Source organism: Apteryx mantelli, chromosome 21, assembly GCF_036417845.1.
Source record: "Apteryx mantelli isolate bAptMan1 chromosome 21, bAptMan1.hap1, whole genome shotgun sequence".
Taxonomy (NCBI): domain Eukaryota; kingdom Metazoa; phylum Chordata; class Aves; order Apterygiformes; family Apterygidae; genus Apteryx; species Apteryx mantelli.
In genome coordinates this window covers 1,380,702-1,404,046 of record NC_089998.1, presented here as the reverse complement: position 1 = coordinate 1,404,046, position 23,345 = coordinate 1,380,702, and the positions used below count along the sequence as shown (strand labels likewise).

Genomic DNA, 23,345 nt, shown 5'->3' with positions numbered 1-23,345 from the left:
GGAAGCTGGATAGCGGGGCGATGCTGTGGGAGAGCAAGCAGTCTGCCCTGCAAAGCTGGGGAGCTGCCCTGGGCCCTCGGCAGCCTCTCCTCGGAAGCAGTATGTTTTGTAGCAAAATGAGAAGGTTTGGGTAGAGCATAGAACATGATGAATCTGAACTCTGACTCTTTTTGGCACTAATTCCAAAAAAACTGGAATACTTTGGGTGTATGTTTATGCATGTATCTATATATTTTACTTACTCTTTCCTTTTCCAACTGAGGAATACTTTTGTTCAATTATTCTTGTTGTTTTTTTTCTTGGATCATTTTTGGAAACTTCTTTGGAAATTGATGAATGAGAGACAAATCCTTTCATCAGAGAAGCCACTTCCCCTCTTTTCATTAAACTATTTTGGGAAAAAGAAAGAGAAGAGGCATATTTTGTCCTAAATAGTTTTGTTTGAAACATCCCAGACAGCTGTAATGAAAGTTATCATGATACCAGCATTAGTCTCAAAGGAGGCTATACATTGAGACATGAGGAATACCTCCTGCCCCACAGCCCAAACAGGGGCAGATCCAGTGGGAGGGAGAAGTGCCAGACCCTGGGTTTGTAGATGGGGAAACTGAGGCATAAGGCTTAAATGTTTTGCCCACAGTCTCCCAGGAAAACCGTACTGAGCCGGGGCGAGATCCACCTCTTCTCTGCCCCGCTGCAGTGCCTTAGCTGGGGGCTGCTGTGCTTGTCAGAGATGCGCTGCATCGCCCTTGCTCCAAAGGCAAGAGAGAACCAGCGCGTTCGTCGTGCAAGATAGGAACGGGCTCCTAGCAATGCTTTAATGCATGCAAGAATGAAGGCAGGTAAAATCCAGGTAAATAGTGGCCAGTTTTAGAAACAGAAAAATGAAGTCTTGCATTGTGCGTAGGTCTGCGTGGGTCCCTGCACGCAGGGAGCCAGCGTGGGCTCCCTCTGCCCCGCGCGTCCCTCCCCCAACTCCCCACCGCCAGTATTAGGCCTCTCCCCCCACTAAGGACTCAATTCACTCGAAGAGGCCACACATTTTTCCCGGTAATGAGCTCCAGCCCAGCTGTACAAAGATGTGTGCTGCACAGAATGCTCTGCCCGGATTCATTACACCCATTATGTAAGAAGGGGATGGCTGGGGGGGGTTCACATATTTGCACAAACAATAAGTACCGTCTTCCTTGTCTTGGAAAACAAGAGCTCCAAGAGGCCTCCACATCCTCCATCTCTTCAAGTGATGGCTTCATTGTTTCTCCATGATAATTTCATTATTCTGTTTGAATACATTTATATGTTGCTAAGCCACACATAGCAACATGTATCTTCTTGTCTCCATGGCCCAGTCTTGCTGTGATCAATGTTAAGTAATTATGAAACTCTTACAATACCACGTTAAGTAAGATTTGTTTTAAAATAGTAAGAAAATTATTAAACTTTGGGATCCAAAGCCAGTAAGACACCTGATGCAGTCAGAGAAGTGCACGCCCCATGCATATGCAGAGCGCCGGCTGTGGGATCCACCGCCGGCTGTACGTGGCATGGACCTTCTCCTTACGGGCAGAGGGTACCTCATGCCCTGACAGAGGGAAACGCAGCCCATGGCAACTCAATACTCTCTCCCATGGTAGCTTTGGTATTTTCATGTGATCCTCCTCCTTCAGCACCCTCGGACTTTGTGGTGGTGCACGCTCTGTGCTGGTTGTTGAGGAGGATATAGAAATGGGATCTTCTTACTGCCACAACTGCTCTGGCTCCCTCCCTGCCTGGTGCTATGCGTGGAAGCTGCTTGGGCTCCCTGCTGTAAACCCCAATACTGCAGAGACCCCCTAACGGTGCAGCAGAGCTGTGAGATGGCAGAGCAGCCCCAGCAACAGGCAGAGCTGGCCGTGTGGGGCAGCTGCCTCCTCCCCTGCTCCGTCCGGCAGCAGGTTTGGGCTACGCTGTCTCTCCGGGCAGCGCATCCCCAGGACCCCACTGTTGCAGCAGCCGGGGTGTAAGCCCGCTCCGGGGAGGGACGCCTGCCCTCTGCTCCCTGCCAGTGCACAACTAAGGCCTTCTTTCTTTTGGTTTAGGTTTCTGAGAGAAGGTTCCTGGGTGTCTTACCCACAACGCCACGGCTCTTCGAACAGCCAGGAGGACGGCAGGTCGGAGCAATTGACTTCCATGTGGAGGGTCACCCCATCCGAGGCAGAGCTGTTAACCTTGTGCTTCTTCCTACCAGCATGCGCGGACTAAACTAAGGCAAGGCGGGGTAGCGTGGGGTCTCACGGGGCCGCTGGACTTCATCTCCTGATGAAGGCTACCCTGCTCCTCCCCAGGGGCATGCCAACCATGGAAGCACTCGCCACGACTCCTGCCCACCTGGCGTGGCTGGCTGCGGGGGACGGGACAGGACAGGCGCCCTCGGTCCCTGTGGCTCTAGCAGCAGTGCTGCTCTCAGGGGTTGGCGCTGCATCCCGGTGGAGCTGTGCTGCCAGAGCCCCGAGGTACCCCTGGCAGCACCGTGTTGTATTTCTTCGTTGTTGTTGCCAGTAGAGCTTGTTTTGCTTGGAGGACTTGGTGATACGGGCAAAAGCGCAGTTTTGCCCGTAGCAACAGTGTCCAGGTGCTGCCTGCGCGGTGCACCATGGGCCCGTGCAGGCTGAGTAGCCTTGCTTTCCCAGGCTTCACCGCCGTACAGGGGCTGGGTAGGACATGGTGCACATCGGAGGCGCACGCACACCAAGGAAGGCAGCGGCTGGCTTTCATTCTTTTCTAAACTAGTTGATTTTAATAGTATCTTTTGCTGTGTTTCTGATGAAACTCTCTCACTGCTCCTGCCTGGGCTTCCTAACTGGTTGGTGTAGCTCTCCTCTGCAGCTGAGGTTGTTTTCTCTCAGTGTTCTTTGTATCAGACTGTTTCTCCTGTTACTTTCCTAGTGTTTAGAGCACATAAAATGCGTTGGGTTCTTTGCTGATTATGATGACAGTAAATTTTTAAAGGCAATCTCCTCTTCTTGTATTTTGTCTGTGTGAACGGTCATGTGCTCCAGCATTGCAATGTTTAGCGGCTTTACATGGCTGAATGCAGTGGAGGACAATTTAGCTGCGTTGCATGGGATCAGGGCGCTTTATTATCCTCTGTGCAGTCTCTTGTGCTGCGTTGTGTTCCCTGTTCTGGAGCACTGCATGTGCTGGTTAGCGCGTACTTCACTACTGTTAGAAACTGCAGCCCTCAGAGCAGCTCTGTATTGGTGGAAAGAGCCAGGTCTATAGCACAGAACTACTGTTTCTGCTCTAAGAGGCAGCCAACCAGTGCAGCATCTCCAGCTGCTGGGAGTCCAGGGGAGCTGGATCACACGCAGGGCATTTCCAAGCAGTTAAATTTTACAGACAGGCCATCACACTTATTGTAAAGCTTTGTGCTTTGCTATGATTTTTCTCCCCGCCACTTGGTACGTGGCATACTAGGGGCTCTTGCCCATAGCGACAACCAAGAGCTACATGAAAAATCCTGCGCCTGAGATAATTGTCCCCTAAATGCCGTCATTCTTGAGCTCACTTGGAAAACACACTCGGAGTCGCTATGGCAATTCACAGCAGCGCTTTGAACCAGATCCTAAGTCACCGATGCCTTGAATCAAGTTCCAGCACCAATCCCCCTCATACAGGTGCTAGTGTCCCAGTCTTGACCATGCCAGGCACGTCCCTGCCACGCTCCGGGGAGCGGCCAGACGCAGGCAGACCATTGCTGCCGCCATATGAGATGCCCAGGCTGCTCCCCAGACCGCGGGGCCAGCGATTTCCAGGGCCAAGCGCGGCTCTAGCATGGGGAAGCCAGGCAGGGCCAGTGACCCCGTGGAGCTGCAGGAGGAGAGGTGTGGTACCATGAGGGAGAGTTAGAAATACAGTCAAAAAAGACAATGTCTGCGTTTTTAAATGAACTGCAAAATTTATTACAGTGGCTTGCTCCTGACAAGGAAGTTAATAACCTCCTGCCTGGGAAGGAAGGGTGGGGAGTGAAGGAGAGGGAGGAGAGGGATGAGAGAGAGAGAGAGAGAGACAGACACTTAAGGACACTTCATTTTCTGAAAATAAAACGTCTTTTACCTCCCGAACCATTTTCCCCAGTTCTTTAAGTTCACAAAAAGAAGGTGAAACTGAACCACAGAATTCAGGAGGAAAATGCACAAATGTTGAAAAGCAGAAACAAACATGCTCTTCTGCGTCTAACAAGCTTCCATAAAATGAGTGGCTCTGAGTACAAGGGTCTGCAGCGACGGCACGCGCCTGCAGTGCGAGAGCTTCTCAAGGCACCAGCTCCACGCAGAGCTGCGGCGTACAGCAGTCCACTCTAAACAAGGAACAAACGCCTGCAATGGAAAATATACCTGAACCAAACTGAGGAGCATTTTAGCCAGCAGCACTGAAGGAGCTGCAGAAGAGCTGGCGGGGGCCTCGCCATTGCGGAGAGGGGCAGCGCATGGGTGGTAGGAAAGGAGAGCGTGGCTGAGAAGGAGAGGAAATAGCAGCAAGAGTCTGGCACTTCCCAGCTCTGGGGGCTGGAGTCCCCCAGCACCGCCTGGGAGCGTCTGGGAGCTCCCGTCCCTCGACGGGAGAGGAACCAACGTCTCTGTATGTGGCTTTAACATTTGCTATCGCCTAGGGACAAGGCGATGCAGGAGAGGCTGGGCAGGAAGGTAGCAGGAAAGGGGTATGGATGCGTGGCTCGGGCCTTGCGTAAATTGCAGGACAACTCTTATTACTCCTTACCAAGTGCTTACGCAGGTGGATGCGGGAGGAACACTACAGCTGCACCCCAAATCCTCCGGCGCGTGGCTGACCTGGGAGCTGCTTTGGGCTGCTTGCAGTCTGGACCCTACTGCTGCCACCTGCAGCGTGGCAGGCCTGAGCGTGCCACATCCCTGCTGCTGCGCCGCTGTGCCAGCTCCTCCAGGGCTGCCCGCTGGGCAGAAGGGGACAGAAGTCCATCCGTGGCCATGTCCTGCCCCTCAGCCTTTTTCCATGGAGTGAGGCAAGACCCGTGCTGCTTGGAGACGCTGTCCTGGATGCCACCCTGGCCTCGCACTCCCGAACAGCCCAGGCTCGGTGCCCATGCTGCCTGGGCAGCCGTGAGCGCCTGCGCTGGGGACCAGCGGAAGAGCTGTCCTGCGCCTCCCCGGCAAGGTTCACGGCAAGGCTCACGGACTGGAGGTTTCCCCCCTCCCTCCTTGGCCCCGCTCCTGCCCTGCTGCGGGGGATTTGGAGCCGGCAGCGCTGTGCTGGCACAGAGGGGTGCAGCAGCAGGGCCTGCGCCGTAAGCGTCCCAGGATCCGTCCTCGTCCCCCAGCACCGAGTATCTCGGTGCCGCTGCAGCAACGCTTCAACATCCCAGGCGCGAGCCAGCTGCGGCACTCGCAGGCTCTGTGCTGCCCCAGGGCTGCCAGGCACCTCTAGCACCTGCAAGAGCGGAGACAACGGCCCTCGGCCAGAGCTCGGCGATACCCGCTGGAGCCGTCCCGGCCCTGCTGGCCTTCGCTTGGCCCTCTGCCCGCCTGCGCCTGTGAGGAGCTGCAGGACGCAGCCCGCAGCGCTGCTGTCCCGCGTGAGCCAGGAGCGGGGACGTACCCGTCCTGCGGGCCTCGGCGGTCCCTGGCGCAGCCCCACATGGACGGCATCTCCCCGACACAGCCCCGGCACGCGAGGATGCTCTCGCGCACCCGGCACGCGGGGATGTCGGCAGGCAGGGAACTGAGACGTGGCTTTCACGTGGGAGCCCCTTGGCTGGGGCTGCGCGTGCGGCCGCTACCACCTTTCCCCACCGAGGAGGTGGCAAAGGCTCTGCCGCCGTGCCGGTGCCTGGGGACACCCTGGCCTCTCCGACCCGATGAGCCAGCGGGGTGTCACCTCGCTTCGTCCTCTGCCCTGCGCGTGCGGGTGCCTGAGACACAGGGCAGGGTTTGGCAGGGCAGCGGCGGAGACGCAGCTCTTGGAGACCAGCAGGAGAGGGGGAGCATAAATAAGAGGAAAAACAGGTATCGGCTTCGCCCTTCCTTCTCCCTGCAGACCTCAGCTGGGCGGTGGGGGGGGTCGGGCGCCGGGGGTGCAGGAGAAGTCGGCGCGGGGCGGCCCGGCAGCACCGAGCGTGCTCACCTCCGAGCCGCCAACCAGCGTCGCCGCGTGTTAAAATAAATCACCTGGGGCTTCCCGACGGTACGGGTTGAACAGCATCACCGAGAGACGTGGGGGCGAGAGGCGGCAGCGGCGGCGGCGGCCAGCCCGGGCGTGCGTCCTGCCTGCGCCGCGGGGCGCCGGGGCTCTGCGGGGTCCGTGCGCGCGGGGGGGGCCGCGCTCAAGTCCGCTTGGCGTGCAGCATCTCGATGAGCAGGTTGTTGCAGGGCACCTCCCCGCTCAGGTGCTTGTGGTAGAGGTACTCCTCCGCCTGCATGCTCAGCGCCCGGATCTCCGCCAGCCGCAGCAGCAGCTGCCGGAACTTGTCCGTGGAGTGGGGGTAGTGGCACACGGTGTACTCCAGCAGCGCCGCGTTGGCCTTCTCCTGAGCGTCCTTAGCCAGCACGTGGTTCTCCAGGTACTTCACGTCTGCAGCGGGAACGTGGAAGGGGTGGGGTGGGGGGGCGGCCGGTGAAATGCCGCTGAATGCCTGCGCCCGTCGTGCCCGAGCTGCGGTTCCCGGGGTGCACCGGAACGGCCCCGTCCCTGCCCCGGCGCTCAGCTGCCCGCAGTGCCCCTGCACGCAGAGAGGCCTCGGGCCTTCGCCCTTAGACACCCCCCCCCCCCCCCGTTAATTTCTGAAGGTCTAGGAAAAGGCTGAATTAATTCCCCGATAAACCTGGTCTTTCCAGTGTGGCAACAGGCTCAGCAGACATGGTAACCCTAATCCTTCATGCCTTGCCAGTGTCCAAACAACACTCCGGTAATCCCGCCGTGGGCCTTGCTGAGCCGAAAGGCAGGAAGGAGTGCGGGGCAGCGACCGCGGGCAGGAGCGCAACCGCGGGGCGGCCCCGGGCGGCGAGGCCGGGGGTTTCTCGCCGGCCTTCGGGGCAGCCCCGGTGCGGGAGCTGCCTCCGCTCGCCAGCCGGGAGTGGGATGCTGCTTTGGCGCTTTGCGCTCCGTTTGCCGTTCCTGCTCGGTGAATGAACCGCCAATCTTTAAACCGCGTAACACGCGGCTAAATTAGCCCATCACGCAGAATTAAGCGGCTGTAGGAAAACGGTACTGCGCAACGCCTTGTCAATAGGACGGATTTAAACACATGAAGATGATATCTCGGCATCTGCTTGCAGGAGACCTTGCTATAAACGCCGTCACTGAGACCATTCGGGGCGAGCGGATTTAATAGCTTTACTGTACTACAGCGAGGTGCAACAACAACTGCAGCGCTGGCTGATAAGGGCGCCGCCGGCGTCGCCGCGCGCCTGCGAGAGCGGCGGCTCAGCCCCACGGGGGAGTCGCAGCCGCAGCCACAGCTCGGGTTGCAGCTCAGGCACATCCAGCCCAAACACCGGGAGAAGCAAAATCGGGAACAGAGGCTGGCTCTGGCGGCTGGGAGTTTGGGGTTTAATTTGTCCGTTCTATAGACATGTTTTGTTCCTTACTTAAATAAAAAAAACCCCTCTAGTTTCCCAAGGGAGAAAACGCAGCGCACAGGGGGCCATGCGCTTTCCTGGGAGCTGGTCGAACACCAGGAACGTGCCGGGCGCCTGGTGGGAAAAGCCACGGGAGCAGCTTCCAGGCAGCCCCAGCTGCACCATGACCGCTTTCACGCCACGGCCCAGTTTGGCTCTTGAGCCGGGCTTCGCGCCTTGGCGGCAGGGCCCCAGAGCACCTTCGCTTTTGCCAAAGATGCACTTTATCAGATCACTGTTCCCTTTTCACTCCCGCGGCACATTTGCTCCCATTGTGGCCGTCTCCCTCCGCTCAAGCTTGTTGTTATGAAATCTCTTTATCTGCATAAGGTTGTTGTGCATGTCATTAAAAAAAAAGAAGTTATATTGATAAATGTCAAATCTATCCCCTGAGTTGGCTCAACAATAGCTAGTTCTACTCGATGAACTCACCTGGTTCTCTGAAAGACCCTATTCACTGTTTAATTGAATATTTGAATAATCTTTTCATTCCTGCAAGGAATAAAGAATGTTGTCCAAATAACATTGACTCACTTCATTTAGCGACACTGCAGCAGTTGCAAAGACTGTCCTGTGACAAAGCCTCCCATCACACATACAGATATGCCTGGGATTATTTCTATGCCCTCAAGTGTTCTTCCTATTCACAGCTCCTTTTGTTTGGGAGAAGCTGCTGATAAATTGCAAACGCTTAAGGGAATGTGGGCTATAAAAGCCTCTCTTCCTCCCCTCCCCAAGAGGAGCTGCTTCATGAATGTAAGTCATGAAATCGAATGATAGGTCAATCCATTAAGGCTCTATTAAGCCCTTCTGTAGAACAAAGCTAACCTGTGCCGTCCTCATAAATATTGCTATTTTGAGAAGCCCTAATTTTAATTAAATCTCTTTACCTGCTCAGGAGAGAAATCTATTTAGAACTCAAATGGCAGCTCTTGTGAGCGGGGCTTGGCTTTGATTGTGCTGTGGCAGAGTGGTAAATGTGGAAATTCTCTTGTTAAAGGCAATTACATCCTGCACATAATACACAATCCCATCCTCTACAGCTGAGCCTGCGAAGGGCAAATTACTCCAAGTGAGCTCTGCAATATGGAGAGAAAAAGTTGGACTTGGGGCAAAATGATGTATGGGAAAACACAGCTTTTTTTTTTTTTTTTTTTTTTTTCCATGCCTTCCCTGAAAACTGCTGCTAAAGAAAAAGCCTGATTGGGGGGGGGGGTGACACCTGGCACACATCTGTGGCCCAGCGTGCCCAGCGCCCTCCTGGGGCCGCTTCCCACCGAGGCAACCGTGCCAGGGGGCCGGACGCAGGACGTGGCCAGCGCCGGCCGTGCACCGAGGCCGCGAGGTCTCAGCCACGGTGCAGAGCTGCGCGGGCACCACGCGCGCTCCCTTCGGGGGGGGGGGGGACTTTCCGGTCTCCTGCCGGCAGCTCTGCTGGTGCCCTGTCCACTGGCTCTTTTATTTTCCAGTCCGGGCACTGTTTGTGCCACTCCTTATCGCTGTTTAAACAGCAAATCATCATATCTAATTTCTTTGCATTTCAAAACAGCTTTGGAGGAGAAGAAACCAGCGGGAGCAGACGACACAGCTGCTGCCCAGCCGGGGCAGCCATCCCGGGTCCCGGGGCTGCGGGAAAGGGTGGGAATCACCCCTTCGGCGGTGCAATTCCCCCCGGGAAAGGCGGCGGGACCCCGCGCCGGCGCCTGCTGCCCTATCGCGCCTAGGCGAGGGGTGAGCGCGCGAGCCGGTCCTGCGCCGGCCAGCCCGCAGCCGCAGCGGCGGAGGCTAATTGGGAGGGATGCACAGCTCGGGACCGCGGTGCGGGCCACCCCGGCCGCCTCTGACGCAAATCCCCGGAGATAGGGCCGGCCCCTGCGGCGGCCTCCGTCGACACGCGTGTTTTGCGGCGCCCCTATCAGCCGGCTGCTTTCCCGGCGCCGCGCCAGGACGAGCCGGGACGCGGCGCCCGCCTCGGCCGAGCCGTCGGAGCGGAGAGCCCCAGCTTCGGGGGGAAAAAACCAACCGGGGGGGGTGGGCAAAAAGGGGATGACTTCGGCCTCGTTCCTGGCAGCATCACCGTCGCACACCCCCCCCCCCCCCCTCCCCGGCGTGGCTGCGGCGACACTCACCGAGGCTGAAGAGGATGAGGAACTTGAGGCACACGAACTCCTGCCGGTCGACCTGCAGGGCGTGCAGGTGCAGCACCAGCTCCTGCGCCCGCAGCACCAGCCCGTGGAGGACGGCGCCCGCCTGGGCGGCCACGGTCGACACGTCCACCTGCAAGGGGAGCGGGGGTCAGCGCCGCGGCGGCCCCAGCGAACGGCGGCCGCCTGGACGGGGAGCCCCCTTCCTCCGGTCTGGGGCCGCCGTCGCGGACACGCTGCGTTCCCACGTGCCCTGCAAAAGCACCACGGAGCGCGCGGCCCGTTCTCACACCCGGCGCCTGTAAATACCGGCACGGCTGTTGATTTTTTTGCTTATGGGAAACATTGTGCTCCAAGAGCAGGGACTCTCCTTCGCTGCCCGCCGCAAGGCAGGACAAAACCATCCGCCCGGGGCTTTGTGGATACTTGGGATCTATCTCCAGCGCCTTGTTTCTCCTCTTTTGCATAAACACTTCTGGAGCCCAGCGAAAACAAACCCGCCGTCCCCGGCCGCGGCGCAGCGGGAGGGAGGAGCGCGGCCCAGCTAACTAAGCCAAAAGTCACCCGGCGCGGTTCCCCCGGGTCCCACCGAGAGCCAGTGCGGAGCCGGGGACGGGGCTTTTCCCGTTACCTCCTGGCCGGTGACGAGCAGCACGCTGTGCTCCTTGCCGTGCTGCACCTGCCGGTAGACGTGGTCGAACACCAGCAGCTCGCTCCAGCAGTTCTGCAGCAGCTTCATCTGGTCGCCCACCTGCAACACAGCCCCACCGGCGCCGCTGAGGCCCCGCGAATCGCCGGAGCGGTGCGGCCCCCAGTCCCGAACCTGCCGCTGCCCCTGGGAACGTCGTCGCGGGTGTGACGGGAGAGCGGAGCCACGGCTTGCTTTACGCTTTCGGAGCGGCGGCTGGGTGCAAAGCCCAGCTACGCGCACGCGCACACCCCTACCTGCGTCCTCACGCGCGTCACTGCAGGACGCGTCACCTCCCCGAGGTCGGGTGACTTCCCTTTTGTGAATAGTGTTGGACAAGTACAAATGGACTGGTCTAAAACACTCTTCGGTTGACCCAAGTGTGGACAGCAACCATACCCCAACCTACGCAGCAACATCCGCCTCCGCTGCGAGACCGTCTCCCTGGTCCCATTTCACGTGCGTCATGATACCATTTTGTTGCTCAAATTATGAACGTGCTCATAATCTCACATGTCCTACCGAAATCTGACCCTAGCCTAGATAAGCTGGTGATTTCACAGCCTGTGTTCGATGCGTGGCTTTGCCTGCGCCGGCGGGGACCCCCCTCCCCGGGCCACCGCACTTTTGTGAGTGCCAGAACCGAGAGAGGAGGAAAGCAAAGTCCCGACGAGGAAACACGTCCCATTGACCACGGCAGGACGGCAAAGGGCTCCCCAGGATCTGGCTGTTGCCTGCTGGAGAGTCGGGGCTGCACCGGGGCCGCTATGGCTTGGCCAGCAGAGTGGCTTCTCCACCAGCGTGGTGGCCTCTCCACCAGTGTGGTGGCCTCTCCACCAACGTGGTGACTTCTTCACCAACGCCTTGCTCAGAGGCATCACAATGAAAATTAACAGCTTGGCTTTGGTGTCAAGAATGATATGTTTTCACTGTTCTAGCCCCCAGGCTACATCAGTTCGTTGGCTCGTTAGTGCCATTACACGAAGCAGAGCACGGATGAGGCCTCCTGCCACCAGCACGAGGAGGTCGGCGGCATGGACACGGCGTTATCAACCTCACACGTTGGGCACGTCACCGACCCATCCCTTCCCTCGGCTCCACAGCTCTCCGGGTTTACGGAGCATTTCCACCTCGGCGCCCCTCCGCCTGCACAGATTATTTCAGCCCTGCCGGGGGCTGGGAAGACCCCGGGGCCGGAGGCGCGGAAAGGGCCCGGCGCTGGCGCTGGCTGCTCCTTATCGGCGCCGGCTTCCCTCCGCAAGGCAGGAACCACTCCGAGGCCGCGCACGAGTCTTTAACAAAGTGACCGCCGGCCGCGTCCCCTCGGCGGCGCCCGGGGCGGCGGGAACACGCACAAAGGGCCTGTGTCTCCCGACGCCCTTTGGATACTTTTAAAGCGAAAGAATACAGTGTCCATAGTCCCTCTGTCCGAGGAATGCGGCCTGGGGGAGGCGGATTTGGGGAGAGGCACCGGGACGTGTGCTTTAACTCCTCGCGTCCTGGTGCCGCTCCCGGCCCACGTGCGGAGCACCCGCGGGAGAGCAGCCCCTGCGGTGCCGGCTGTGTTCCTGGCTTGATGCCTTGCAAAGCCCGGCCAGGCCGGGTTTTTATCCATGCAATCCTGCGTGTATTCACGTACACGCCGGCAGGCATGTGCAGTCGCAGGTACCAGCCTGCACAACTAAACACGTCAGCCCTGCCGAATGCAAAGAAACGCCTGGAAATACCACTGCTAAAAGCACGCAGCGGGGAGGCAACATTTGCAAAGACTTGCAGCGGTTTCCTTGCAAAGGCCTTGGGGCCGCGGCAGCGCCGGCGGGTGCAGGGGCGGCAGGAGCATCCTGGGCAGCGGAGGGCCGCGCTGGCCCCATGCTCGGCGGAACATGGGGCGACAGTTGTCATTCGCGCCCCCGTGCCGGGCAGCCCGGCACATCACGAGCGCGATGCACTGCCGCTGCAAACGCTGCTTTTAACAGAGGGAAGAAGATGCAGTACCCGAGACCGGATAACGCTGTCGTTTTGCTGAAGAGGCTGCAATAAACCCGTGTTGGGAGATTGCAAAAGGAATCGAAGTCAGATGAGAAAGAGCTTTATGGTCTCCGAGCCTGGCACTCCCTGAGAACGGCCCGGATTCACTTCCGCTCTGCCACGGTGCCCGTCTGTGACCGGCCCTGGTGGACAAAACCTGCTGGCAGGGAAACGCAACTGAGGAGGTGAGGATGGGGTTGCCAGCACGCTACCTGGCCCGGCCGCACACTTCCCAGGCTGGCTGCACACTTCCCAGCCTGGAAACATGCTTTCCAGCCCAGACACACGCTTCCCAGACTGGCTGCATGCTTCCCAATCCAGACACGCTTCCCAACCCAGCTGCATGCTTCCCAGCCCGGACACACGCTTCCCAGCCTAGCTGCATGCTTCCCAATCCAGACACATGGTTCCCAACCCAGACACACACTTCCCAGCCCAGCTGCATGCTTCCCAGCCTGGCTGCATGCTTCCCAGCCCGGACACATGCTTTCCAGGCTGGCTGCACACTTCCCAGACTGGTTATGTACTTCCCAGCCCAGTTACACGCTTCCCAGCCTAATTACGTGCTTCCCAGCCTAATTACATGCTTCCCAGCCTGGCTGCACTCTTCCCAATCCAGACACACACTTCCCAGCCCAGCCGCGCTGAGCCCCCCCGGTTCGGCCGGAGCCCGTAACGCTGCTGTGCAGCCCGTGCTGCTGTTTCGCAACCTCCTTCCTCTTCCTCATTCCTGCCTGGGCCTGGCTCTGGAAGGGCCATGCCCAGGGCTTTGCTTTGCAAACAGTTAAACACATTTCAGCTTTTCCAAAACAAAACATGCCTGCATGTCCGCGCTCCTCACCGCTTCCGCTACAACCCCGGCTCGGCCGCTCCCGGGCGCCGCGGCGGGTTGCACTCGGCCGCGGGGGCCTTTCCCCGCCGCACTCCCGCGGCCCCGAGCCGGGCGGCTGCGTGTGACCCCCGGGGGCCGCTGATCCGTCGGGAACCGGCACCCGGCCAGTGATCTCCGCCCTCGTCCCTGGCTTGACCACGTCCTGCGGCCGCCACCGTCCCCGCGCTGCCGCCCTTACGCGCCCAGCCAAGCACCTTCCTCCTGACGCCGAGGCTTTGCGGGCGAGCGCCGTAGCACGGGCCTGCCGCAAGCTCTCTTTGGGGAGGATTTTTTTCTTCTTTTTAAAGGCGGCGTTTAACCCATTCAAAAAACGCGGCGGCGAAACGCTCCCCGCGGGAATCACCTCCCCGACTGAGGCTCGCTTCGGCGTTCGGCGGAAAAACCCGCCTGCCTGCAGCAAGCGGTCTGGGAATGGGGCGAGCTGCGGAAACGGGCCAGCGTTATTCCCGTGCATGGGACATAGCGAATGGCGGAGAGCGCTGCCGCTGCGGCGCGGGGCAGCCTGCGTACGGGTGCGGGCGGCACGGGGTCCCCGGCCCCGGACCCCTGGGCGGCATCGCCTGCGGAGCCGAGGGGCCCTGCGAGCCGGCCACGCACCGGGGCCCCGAGCGGGTCCCGGCCATCTACCTGGCCTCTGGCTGGGGAGCTGGGGAGCTGCTCCCGCGCACAGACGGGTGGCTCCGAAACCACCGTTTCGGGTCGGCATCGCTTATCCGCGATATTACAGAGAATTAACCCGGTGCCCATTTCTTTTGCCTTTCCGCTATTTTAAGAAAACATGGAAACAGTGAAAGAAAATAAATGAGAAAAAGAAGGGGGGGGCAGGGGGATGCCGTTCTGTAATAGCTACAAAGAGAGTTATCATGGAAGAAAATGAAAAATGCCATGAAAAGGTTAGAAATGCAGGTGTTGGATGGAAAAGCGGGGGGGGGGGGGGGGGGGGGCAGCAGCAGCATCGAGCCCTGGGCACCCCGGGCCCCGCTGCGCCCCAGCCCGTGGCCCCGGCACAAACACGGGGTGAGAGCAGGACCCGTCACCGGGGCTGCCGGGAAGCGCAGAAGTGGATAACTGGCTGCCGGCAATGGAAACCCTGCGCAGGAGCGAGGTAAATAATGGCCAGCTGCGGGTTCCCCCCCACCCCGACCAGGCGCCACGGTGATGGGCGGCGTAAAGGCAACGCAGCGCAAGCGGCGCGGCAGGGCCAGGGCTCGGCCGCCCCGCGCGGCCCCCCACCGTCCCACCCCGCTCGCAGCCGCCTGCGCAGGCACCGCTGTGTCTCAGTACACGTCCCGGGAGCTGGGGATGGGGTGCCGGGGGGAATGCCATGCCAGGCGGGATGGGGTGCCGGGCGGGATGCCAGGTGGTGGGCATCGAAAAGAGCGAGTTTCACCCCAGTGCAGGGACTGCCGAACATCTCTGCAGCATCCACAGCCGGGAGGAGATTTTAAATCCTCCAGAAAGGCGCTGGCTGCCAGCCAGAAGATGGGGTCAGGCTGACCCACGCATGCTACAGCCGGGGAAGCAACCGGCTACGACCAGGCTCCCTCACGGCTCGCGGCGCTCCCAGGCGAGTGAGGGCAGCCGGCCCGAGAGCACCCGCAGCCCAGCCAGGTCCTCGGGCCGAAACCAGGGCCGTTTGTTTAGCATTCCTGCCTGCTCATCCCGATCCGAAGGTCACTGCATCCCTGTGTGTGCAATATCCGTATGCACGGATAGCGGGGACACCTATAGAAACCAGGCTGGCCGAGATACTTGCACATAAAACCTTCCGAAACCAGGCTGAAAATGGCCACAACGTAAGTGTGTGCGCACACCTACCCCCCCCCCCCCATATATATATATAAAAAAATTACATCTGAAAGGACAAAGTTGCCTGAGACTCACGACCCAACAAAATATATTTCACCCCCTGCCCATATTTTTCTTCCTGAAGAGCCGCTGCAAATCTTCCCTCGGGCCTGACACATCTCATCTAGACTCTGTTAAAGTTCGTATTTATGGGCGCCGGCGGTGACCCCTGCGGCCCCAGCCCGCGCGGCCCCACGCCGCCGCTCCGCCGGCCCTCGCCGCGGCCCCCGGCCCCTCCGCCGCGCCGCGCCGCGCCGCCCTATCAGTCCTGCCTCCGAAGGCCAGCGCAGTCCGTAATTCTCCGCCGGGTGACACGGGATGAGCCGGGCGACATCCGTCTCCCCGGCGCATCGGCAGGCAGCCCCTCGTTTGTCAGCGGGGCGCTGACAGCGTTACTCGCCCTTAAATGAAACGATATATCTGGGAGGCGAGCGGCGCGCTCGGCCTGCCCGCCCCGCGCTGCCCTGCGTCCCCCGCAGCCCCCCGTGCGCCCCCGCTGCTGCCCCCGGCGCGGCCGCGCACGCGGGGGAACGGCCCGTTCTCCCGGGGCCGCACGCGGCACAGCACAGCGCAGCTGCCCGGCGAGGCTGCCGGGAGCCGCAGTCACACTGTTTACAATATTCCCCGGAAAAACAACAGCCGCCCTGTTCCCAAAACCGGGGCCTGGCGCTGATACGATTGAGAGGCGCCCGCGCCGCCTCCCCGGAGCCGCTTCCGGCCACTGTTTTGGGTGGTGGGAGGTTATTTTGGGCAGCGAGGTTCCCCCGCGCCCCGCGGCGCCCAGGCATGGAGAAGGTTCCCAGGGCCGGTGCTGGGAAGGAGCAGGAGCAGCCCAGCTGCAGCTGGGACATCGCTGGCAAAGGGGGAATGCGGGCGAGCCGAGGTGCAGCACCGCGAGGGCGCCGTGCCATGCCCTGCTGCGCCGTGCCGTGCTGCACCATGCCATGCCATGCTGCACTGCGCCGTGTTGCACCACGCTGCGCCATGCCATGCTGCACCGTGCCATGCCCTGCTGCACCGTGCCGTGCTGCACCATGCCATGCCGTGCTGCACCGCGCCGTGTTGCACCACGCTGCGCCATGCCATGCTGCACCGTGCCATGCCATGCTGCACTGTGCCGTGCTGCACCATGCCATGCCGTGCTGCACCGTGCCATGCTACACCATGCCATGCCGTGCTGCACCGTGCCATGTTGCACCGTGCTGCGCCGTGCTGCACCGTGCCATGCCCCAGGGCTCAGCGCTCTGCATTTCGGCCATGCCGCAAGGTTTTCCCTCCCGTTTTTGCACCTATTTGAGACCTCAGCTCAGCGCAGTACTTTTGCATGGGAAACACCGGAGAGCTTGGCGAGGTTTGCAGGGTGGCAAACCCCGCACCGGGCTCACCCATCCCTCTGCCCACGGGGTTTTGGGGAGATTTGCTGGAGTTTGTGCCGCAGCCAGAGGAGCCCCCCCACCCGGCGCAGCAGTTTCCCTTCCCCGTGCCACGTTCCTCCGCTATAGCTGCGCCCTGACCCCGCGCTCGCCCCGCCGCCCCGCGCGGCCCCCACCCACCTCCAGCTCCTTGAAGAAGACGCAGCTCCGCGCCCACTCCACGATGGAGAAGAGGGTCTGGTCGGCCATGCGGCACATGAGGCCGAAGGTGCTGAGCTTCTCGTGGCGGCCCTTGCCCTGCTCCTGCTGCAGGCAGCCCAGGATGCGCGCCTTCACCTGCGCCTCGTCGGGCTCCAGCTGCAGCAGCTTGAGGATGAGCTCGGGCAGGTCGGGTGCCGCGGCGCCGGCGTAGCCCTCGGCGTAGCCGTAGCCCCCCGCCGCCGCCGCCGCCTCCGGCCCCGCCGCGTACTGGTCCGGCAGCTCGGCTTTGATGGCGCGGCCGGGGAAGGCCGGGTAGTGGTAGGCGGGCAGCGGCGCGTGGCCCGGCAGCGCGCCGGCCAGCGCCGGCGTCCCGTAGGGGCTGCGCTCGTAGTCGAGGGGCACCAGGGCGGCGGGGCTGGGCGGCAGCGCCTTGGGCACCGCGTGCAGCCCCTGCAGCGAGGCGGGCAGCCCGTAGTCGCCCGCCGCCGGCGACAGCATCGGCGGCACCGTCTCCAGCTTGAAGCCGTTGGCCCGGATCAGCGCTTTCTTCTGCTGCTTCAAGGCGCGGTCCCGCTTGTACATGGGGCCGAACTTGTTCCTCCCTCCTCGCATGCGGTCGGCGCGGACGGCTGCGGGCAGAGAGAGGCCACAGGCTGCGGTTAAGCCGCGCGGGGGGGAGCGCGGGAAAAGCCACGGCGCGGGAAAAGCCACGGTGCAGGAAAAGCCACGGCGCAAAGGGAAAAGCCACAGCGCAAAGGGAAAAGCCACGGCACAAGGGGAGAAGCCACAGCACAGGAAAAACCACGGCTCAAAGAGAAAAGCCACAGCACGCGGGAATAGCTGGACGTGTGGGAAAAGCCATGGCACATGGGGAAAAGCCATGGCACACGGGAATGGCTGGATGTGCAGGAAAAGCCACGGCACATGGGAACAGCTGGACACGTGGGAAAAGCCACAGCACGTGGGAATGGCCGGGTGCATGGGAGAAGCCACGGCACGGGAAAAGCCATGGCACAAGGAGAAAAGCTACGGCGTGTGGGAACAGCTGGATGCCCCTTCCCAGCTCTGGCTCGGGACCGGCCCTGGGATTTCCTTGTCTCCGCAGAGCCCGTGGGGCAGCACGGCCATCCCGAGGGCGCATCCAGGCCGTGCAGAGCTGCTTTCCTGCAAATCCCTCTGTTTTGCGGGCAAGCGGGCCCCACTGGGCCGGCTGGCTCCGCCAGGGCGCCGCTCATCCCGGCTCGGCGCTGCCGGAGGAGCCCCGCGAGCCCCGCCACGCCGCCGGCCCCACGCTGCCGACCTGCTCGCGGCGAAGCAGATGTTTCCTCCGAGCCCCAGAAGAGACCCAAGAATGTGTCACCGCGCGAGGAAACAGGTGCTTCTCTGCAGCGCGCGGTCGCCCCGCGGCATGGCTCCGTCCCCCTGGGGCCCTGCTGCCAGGCCCGTGCTTGGAAGAGCCTCAGCTCGCGGGAAGCTGGGCGGCCGCGGGCGGATGTGAGGGGAGAGCGAGCCAGGGAGCTCGGCCCCCAGACTTAGCATAAAAGGGAAAAAAAAAAAAAAAAAAAAAAAAAAAAAATCCCTCTAGGAGGTTGCATCCCCCGCTGAGAGCGGGCGGCCAGCGCTTGTGCGTCTCGGCTGCTGCTCTGCCTCCCCGCGGCCTGCAGGAGCCCTCCGGGGTGGGCCGGGAGTGCGGCAGCATGCTCCTGCGGGAATCCTCCTGCCTTCCGCTCTCAGTCTCCGCTCACGGAAAGAGCATCTCGCCGGGGCCGGGGGCATCCTCCAAGGAGCCCGGCACCCTCCCGCCTCGCAGCCCGGCCCCGCGCGTTTACTGGGTGCAGCTGCCCCAGGCGGTTTCTCATGGCTGCGGGAAAGCGCATCTCCGCAGCTGGCACGGGATCCCCTGGGAAGAGCCGGCCACGTGGGCTGCACTGGCTCCTCGGCTCTGCCAGCAGGTTGGGCTTCCCCTGCCCACGACCCCCTGGAGCACCGAAGCGCGTGGAAAGGCCAAAGCCTCCGGTGGGTCTTTGCCCCCTGCACCTCCCCAGCCCTCGAGGAGCAGCGCCGCGCCGCGACGCCGGGGGGATGGCCGCCTGTGCGCATGCTGCTGCCCACCCCGGGCCCCCGCCAGCAGCAGCGTCTCCTCGCGGCCCCCGAGCCGCACGCGGTCCCTGCAGGCTCCTCTCGCTGGCAGCACCAGCCACAGCCTGCGCAGAAACTGCCCCGATGCGATTTAGCAGAAACTCAGGTCCTGCCTATGCAGGGACAGGGACACGCACAAGCACCGGGACATGCGCTCGCCTGCGTGCACGGGGGAGTGTGTGTGCGCGCTCAGCAAGCAAACGCACGCACTGGCTGAAAGCTCGTCTGCGCTGCGAGCCGGGACGAGGCAGCCCGGTGGCACCCGCAGGGCGCCGGCTGTCACCCACAGCTCACTTTCACTTTTCATTTGGATTTTTGTCCCCTTGGTCCTGCTCTTCCCAACAGCGTCCGTGCGGCGAGACAGATCCCGCGGCCCCGGGTCTGGGTGCGAGCGTCCCCATGGACGGGGCTCAGGGCAGCCAGACTCCGGCTGCGGTGTCTGGACTCCCCCCCCTCCAGCCGCTTCCCTCCCCGGCGGGACGTGGAAAGGAGCCTCTGCGCGAGGATCTGCCTCCCAGCTGCCAGGGAGCCGCAGGAGCGCTGCAGCCCCTGCCGCGCTCCCCCCCCCACACACACACCCGGCAGGAGCTGCTTCGGCGCTGCCTTCGCTCCTAAAACCTGCCGGGTCTTCGCCAGCCTGCAGCTCTCGGCCGTCCCTGCTGCCTTGGCCGTCCCCCCCCGGCCATCCCTGCCGCACCGGGCTCCCCGCAGCTTCCCGTCCTGCACTTCGAGAGGGGCCTGTGTCAGCATCCTACGTGTCCCCAAAACCAGTCGTTTCAGGCTTGCTTTTGTCCTTCTTAGCGGAAGGACCCCTTTAGAAGTGTCAGCTCGGATTTTCTGCCCAATAAATACTGCTAGCTAAGGAAACGTAGGCTCCAATTTTTACCATAGAAGAGAGCAGGGAAGCTGGAACATCATTTTTCCTCTGGGTGATTCCCTCCTGGAGAAACCCCGTCAGAGTTTCACGAAGTAGCTAACGGCAAAATAACAAGCCAGTAAAGGCTGTCTGAAATGAGCAGGCTTTCGATATCCTGCCAGTGCCCTCCTGGGCCACCCGAAACACGCGGCCAAACTTAGCTGCACTCGGAGCGAGACAAGAACTGCCGAAATCAGGCAAACCGAGACGGCAGCGCTCTCCTGCACGTTCCACTCACAAATGCCACCTTTGCCTCTGCCTGTCCTCGTCTGCACCCCGGCACCTGCCCAAATTGTCCTCCCAGGCAGGACGCAGCAGCGATCCCAACTGCCAGACCGGCAGGGCTTCGTCAAACCCTCCGGCTCAGCTCAGGGCCCCAGCGCTGCCGCTCGGGGAGGAGCGCTGACCGGGACCGGCTCTGCGGATGGGCTGGAAGCTGGCCCACGCCGGGAGTTTGCAGGGGCTGATCCTGCAGCGCGATGTTGTGTCTCGCTCCTGCGCCTCAGCCTCGGAAGCCCTCTAATCCCGCTACTGGGGAGGGGAGCGGCTGTCTCTACACCGGTACGTGCAGTACTTTCTGATTAACCCACGCTTCGCCTTGAACTCCGGTGCAGTTCAGCCCCGCGACGCGAGCCCTGGCCAGGGGAGGGATCCCAGCCCTGCCGGCGGCTCTGGCCGTTTGAGCCTCCGAGAAACATGAACGTTTTCGGGCTGGAAGGGGTGGGGGGGCCGGTTCGTGGCGGCAGTGGGTTGTTTCCTTTTTGCTTTTGCTTTTGCTTTGCAATTGCTTGCCGGCAATCTGCACCCTGAATGTATTTTGTTGGTCTGTGCTAAGCGTCGCAAAAAGCACGGTGTAATACCTGAGAATATCAGAGTCCAACTCTGATATTTCAGTTAGGATCGACTTCTCTGACACGAGCGAAGTGACAACAGGGTAAAGCTCGTGGGGATGTAATTGCAGTCCCCGAGTCAGAGAGCCGAGAAATCTGTTATCCTGTGTGTCACCGAGAAGAAAAATATAATTTGTGGTGCGTCTGTAGCAGCTTAATTGCAGGTTTCATAATATTTATTTTGTTTTAAAATCTCAGCTTCTGGAATTACGCGATTGAGGAAAAACAATAATTTCCACGCTATTTCCCCGCCATTCTGCCAGTCCAAGCCTAAGAAGCCAAAAAGAAAAAAAGAAGGGAAAAAAAAACCCCGAAGAAACACAACAAAAACAAGCGAAGAGAAAGCGGCGGGCGACGCGAAAAAACGAATTTGTTCTTCGCTCGGGAGGCGAAAACGGAATTGGGATCGCGGGGGCGGCGGCGGGCGAAGCCGCTCCGCACCCGCGGGCGGCGGCCGGGGGCAGCGCAGCCCCCGCGCACCCCGCGCACCCCGCGCACCCTGCGCGCACCCCGCGCGCGCCCGTCCCGTCCCGTCCCGTCCCGTCCCGTCCCGGCGGCCCCGCGGGCGCGGAGCGGCGCGGCGCGTCCTACCTTCCAGGCGCATCCCCACGGTGAGGCACTTCTGGAAGCGGCAGTAGGGGCAGCGCTTGCGCTGGGTCTTGTCGATCTTGCAGTTCTGGCTCTCGGTGCAGGTGTAGTGCTTGTTGTTCTGCACCGTGCGCTTGAAGAAGCCCTGCGGCGGCCACACGCGGCGATGCGGGCGGGCTCCGGCACCGGCAGCGGCACCGGCAACGCTGCCCCGTCGCCGGGAGGCTCCCGCCGGCCCCGCGCCGCGCTCCCGGCCGCCGGCGAGCCGCCAATTGCCGCTAACGAAAGCGGGCGAGGAGCAGCCCGCACCCGGCCCCGGGCCCCGCACCGCCCCGGCCCCGCCGCCCGCTCGGCCCCGCCGCCCGCATCACCCCCCCTGCCGAAGCCCCCGCCGTGCCCCGGAGCCCGCACGGCCCCGGCCACGGTGCATCGGCCCCCGCGGTGCCCCGGTGCATCGGTCCCTGCACGGCCCCGACCACGGTCCCTGCAAAAGCTCCGGTCCCGATGCGCCCGTCCCCGCACAGCCCCGGCCCCGCACAGCCCCGACCCCGCTGTATCGGCGCCCGCACAGACCCGGTGCATCGGTCCCTGCACAGCCCCGGCCCCGGTGCATCGGCCCCCGCAGTGTCCCGGTCCCGGTGCACCGGTCCCTGTGAGAGCCCCGGTGCCTGCACAGCCCCCGCGCAGCCCCGGCCCCGGTGCACCCGTCCGTGCGCGTCCCCGGCCCCGGTGCCCCGGTGCCCGCGCAGCCCCCGGCCGGCTCCTACCTTGCAGCTCTCGCAGGTGAGCAGCCCGTAGTGGTACCCGGAGACCTTGTCCCCGCAGACCGGACAGAGCTCGTCCAGGTCCTCATCATAGGAATAGTCCATCCCCTCCAGCTGCCCGGCTGCGGGACAAACCGGCGGGTCAGGGGACGGGGACGGGGACCGGGGCAGCCCCGAGCCCCTGCGCCGGGTGCGGAGCAGGAGAGCAGCGCGCGGAGACCGAGCGGCAGGTGCCGGCGCCGGAGCCCTTTATAGCGCCTGGAAGAGCATCTCCATGCTCGTGCGGGAGAGCGGCCGGCCCCCCGGGGCTGGGGAACCTCCTCTGGGGAGCGCAGGCGGCTCCCGCGCCGTGGCCAGGGCGGGGGCGGAGGGAGCTGCCACCGCCACCGCCGCCACCGCCACCGGCACGGGGGGGCCGCGCTGCGCCCCGGAGCCGCACCGGCAAGGCAGGCCTGCAGGGCTGGTGGCACCGGAGGTGCCGGCCACCGGCACGAGCCCCGGGCCAGGAGCAGGGGGCAGGAGGGGGGAGAGGAGCGGTGCCCGGCTCGGCCTGGGGCAGCAGGGCCAGGCCCGGGGCGAGGAGCGGCCCCCCCAGTGCAGCACAGCACGGCGCTGCCGGCGGCTGCTCCGGCTCGGCAAGGCCTGGCTGACTCCGGAGCCGCCGGATGTGCTGGATGGGGCGCGAGGTCCTATCCCGGGGAAAGGGCTGCGAGCTGCAGAGCCTGCCGGAGCCTGCCGTGCCGCCGTGGGAAACCCGCCAGCCCCGGGGCTGGAGCAAAATCAAACGCGTCCGACCAAGAGCAACACCCCGCGCTCAGCTGTGTCCGGCACAGAGCCCCCCCAGGACTCCTGGGCCCTCCCCAGCCCCGCTCTCCGGGCCCGTCCTTGGCCCCCGAGACCGGAGCTAGCGCTGAGCTGCCAGAGGGACGGTCAGCAGCCGGGATGCCTGCTTGGGAAGCGCCCGGAGAGCCCGGAGGAGAGTTGTTTTGGGAGTGCTGGAGTGTGCGATATCCCCTGAAGCCTCCGCGGGGGCCGTTAATAACGAGCCTAACGATAAGCACTTAATGCCGGCGGCCGCGCACAGAGTCACGGCTGCAACCCGCGTCCGGAGCCGCTTGTCGGACGGCAGTTGTTCAGTGCCAGGATTTGATTCACTGCTTCACTTTTAGAGGCTCTTACTGCAACGCTTCACGACAGCGGCAGATTTCTGCAGGAACGCTAACGCGCTCCGTGCGCTTCCCAT

General features: G+C 62.2%; 2 protein-coding genes across 2 annotated transcripts in view; one reads left to right on the top strand and one right to left on the bottom strand.

The window, feature by feature from the left end:
• The window catches only part of ADGRD2 (adhesion G protein-coupled receptor D2), a 32,313-nt gene extending 29,328 nt beyond the window's left edge, over positions 1-2,985 (top strand). Inside the window, exon 26 of the mRNA XM_067309078.1 lies at positions 2,079-2,985. Coding sequence (XP_067165179.1) covers positions 2,079-2,086 — 8 coding nt within the window. The 3' untranslated portion in view covers positions 2,087-2,985. The remainder of the gene's footprint in view (positions 1-2,078) is intronic.
• Positions 2,986-3,705: 720 nt separating this feature from the next.
• On the bottom strand, positions 3,706-22,207 carry NR5A1 (nuclear receptor subfamily 5 group A member 1). The gene is made up of 6 exons (XM_067309077.1): positions 22,106-22,207; positions 21,342-21,483; positions 16,785-17,434; positions 10,407-10,526; positions 9,761-9,908; positions 3,706-6,585 (listed from the first exon to the last, which is right to left on the bottom strand). The coding sequence occupies exons 1-6, from the start codon at positions 22,205-22,207 to the stop codon at positions 6,338-6,340; spliced, it is 1,410 nt and encodes a 469-aa protein (XP_067165178.1). The 3' UTR covers positions 3,706-6,337.
• Positions 22,208-23,345: the final 1,138 nt, after the last annotated feature.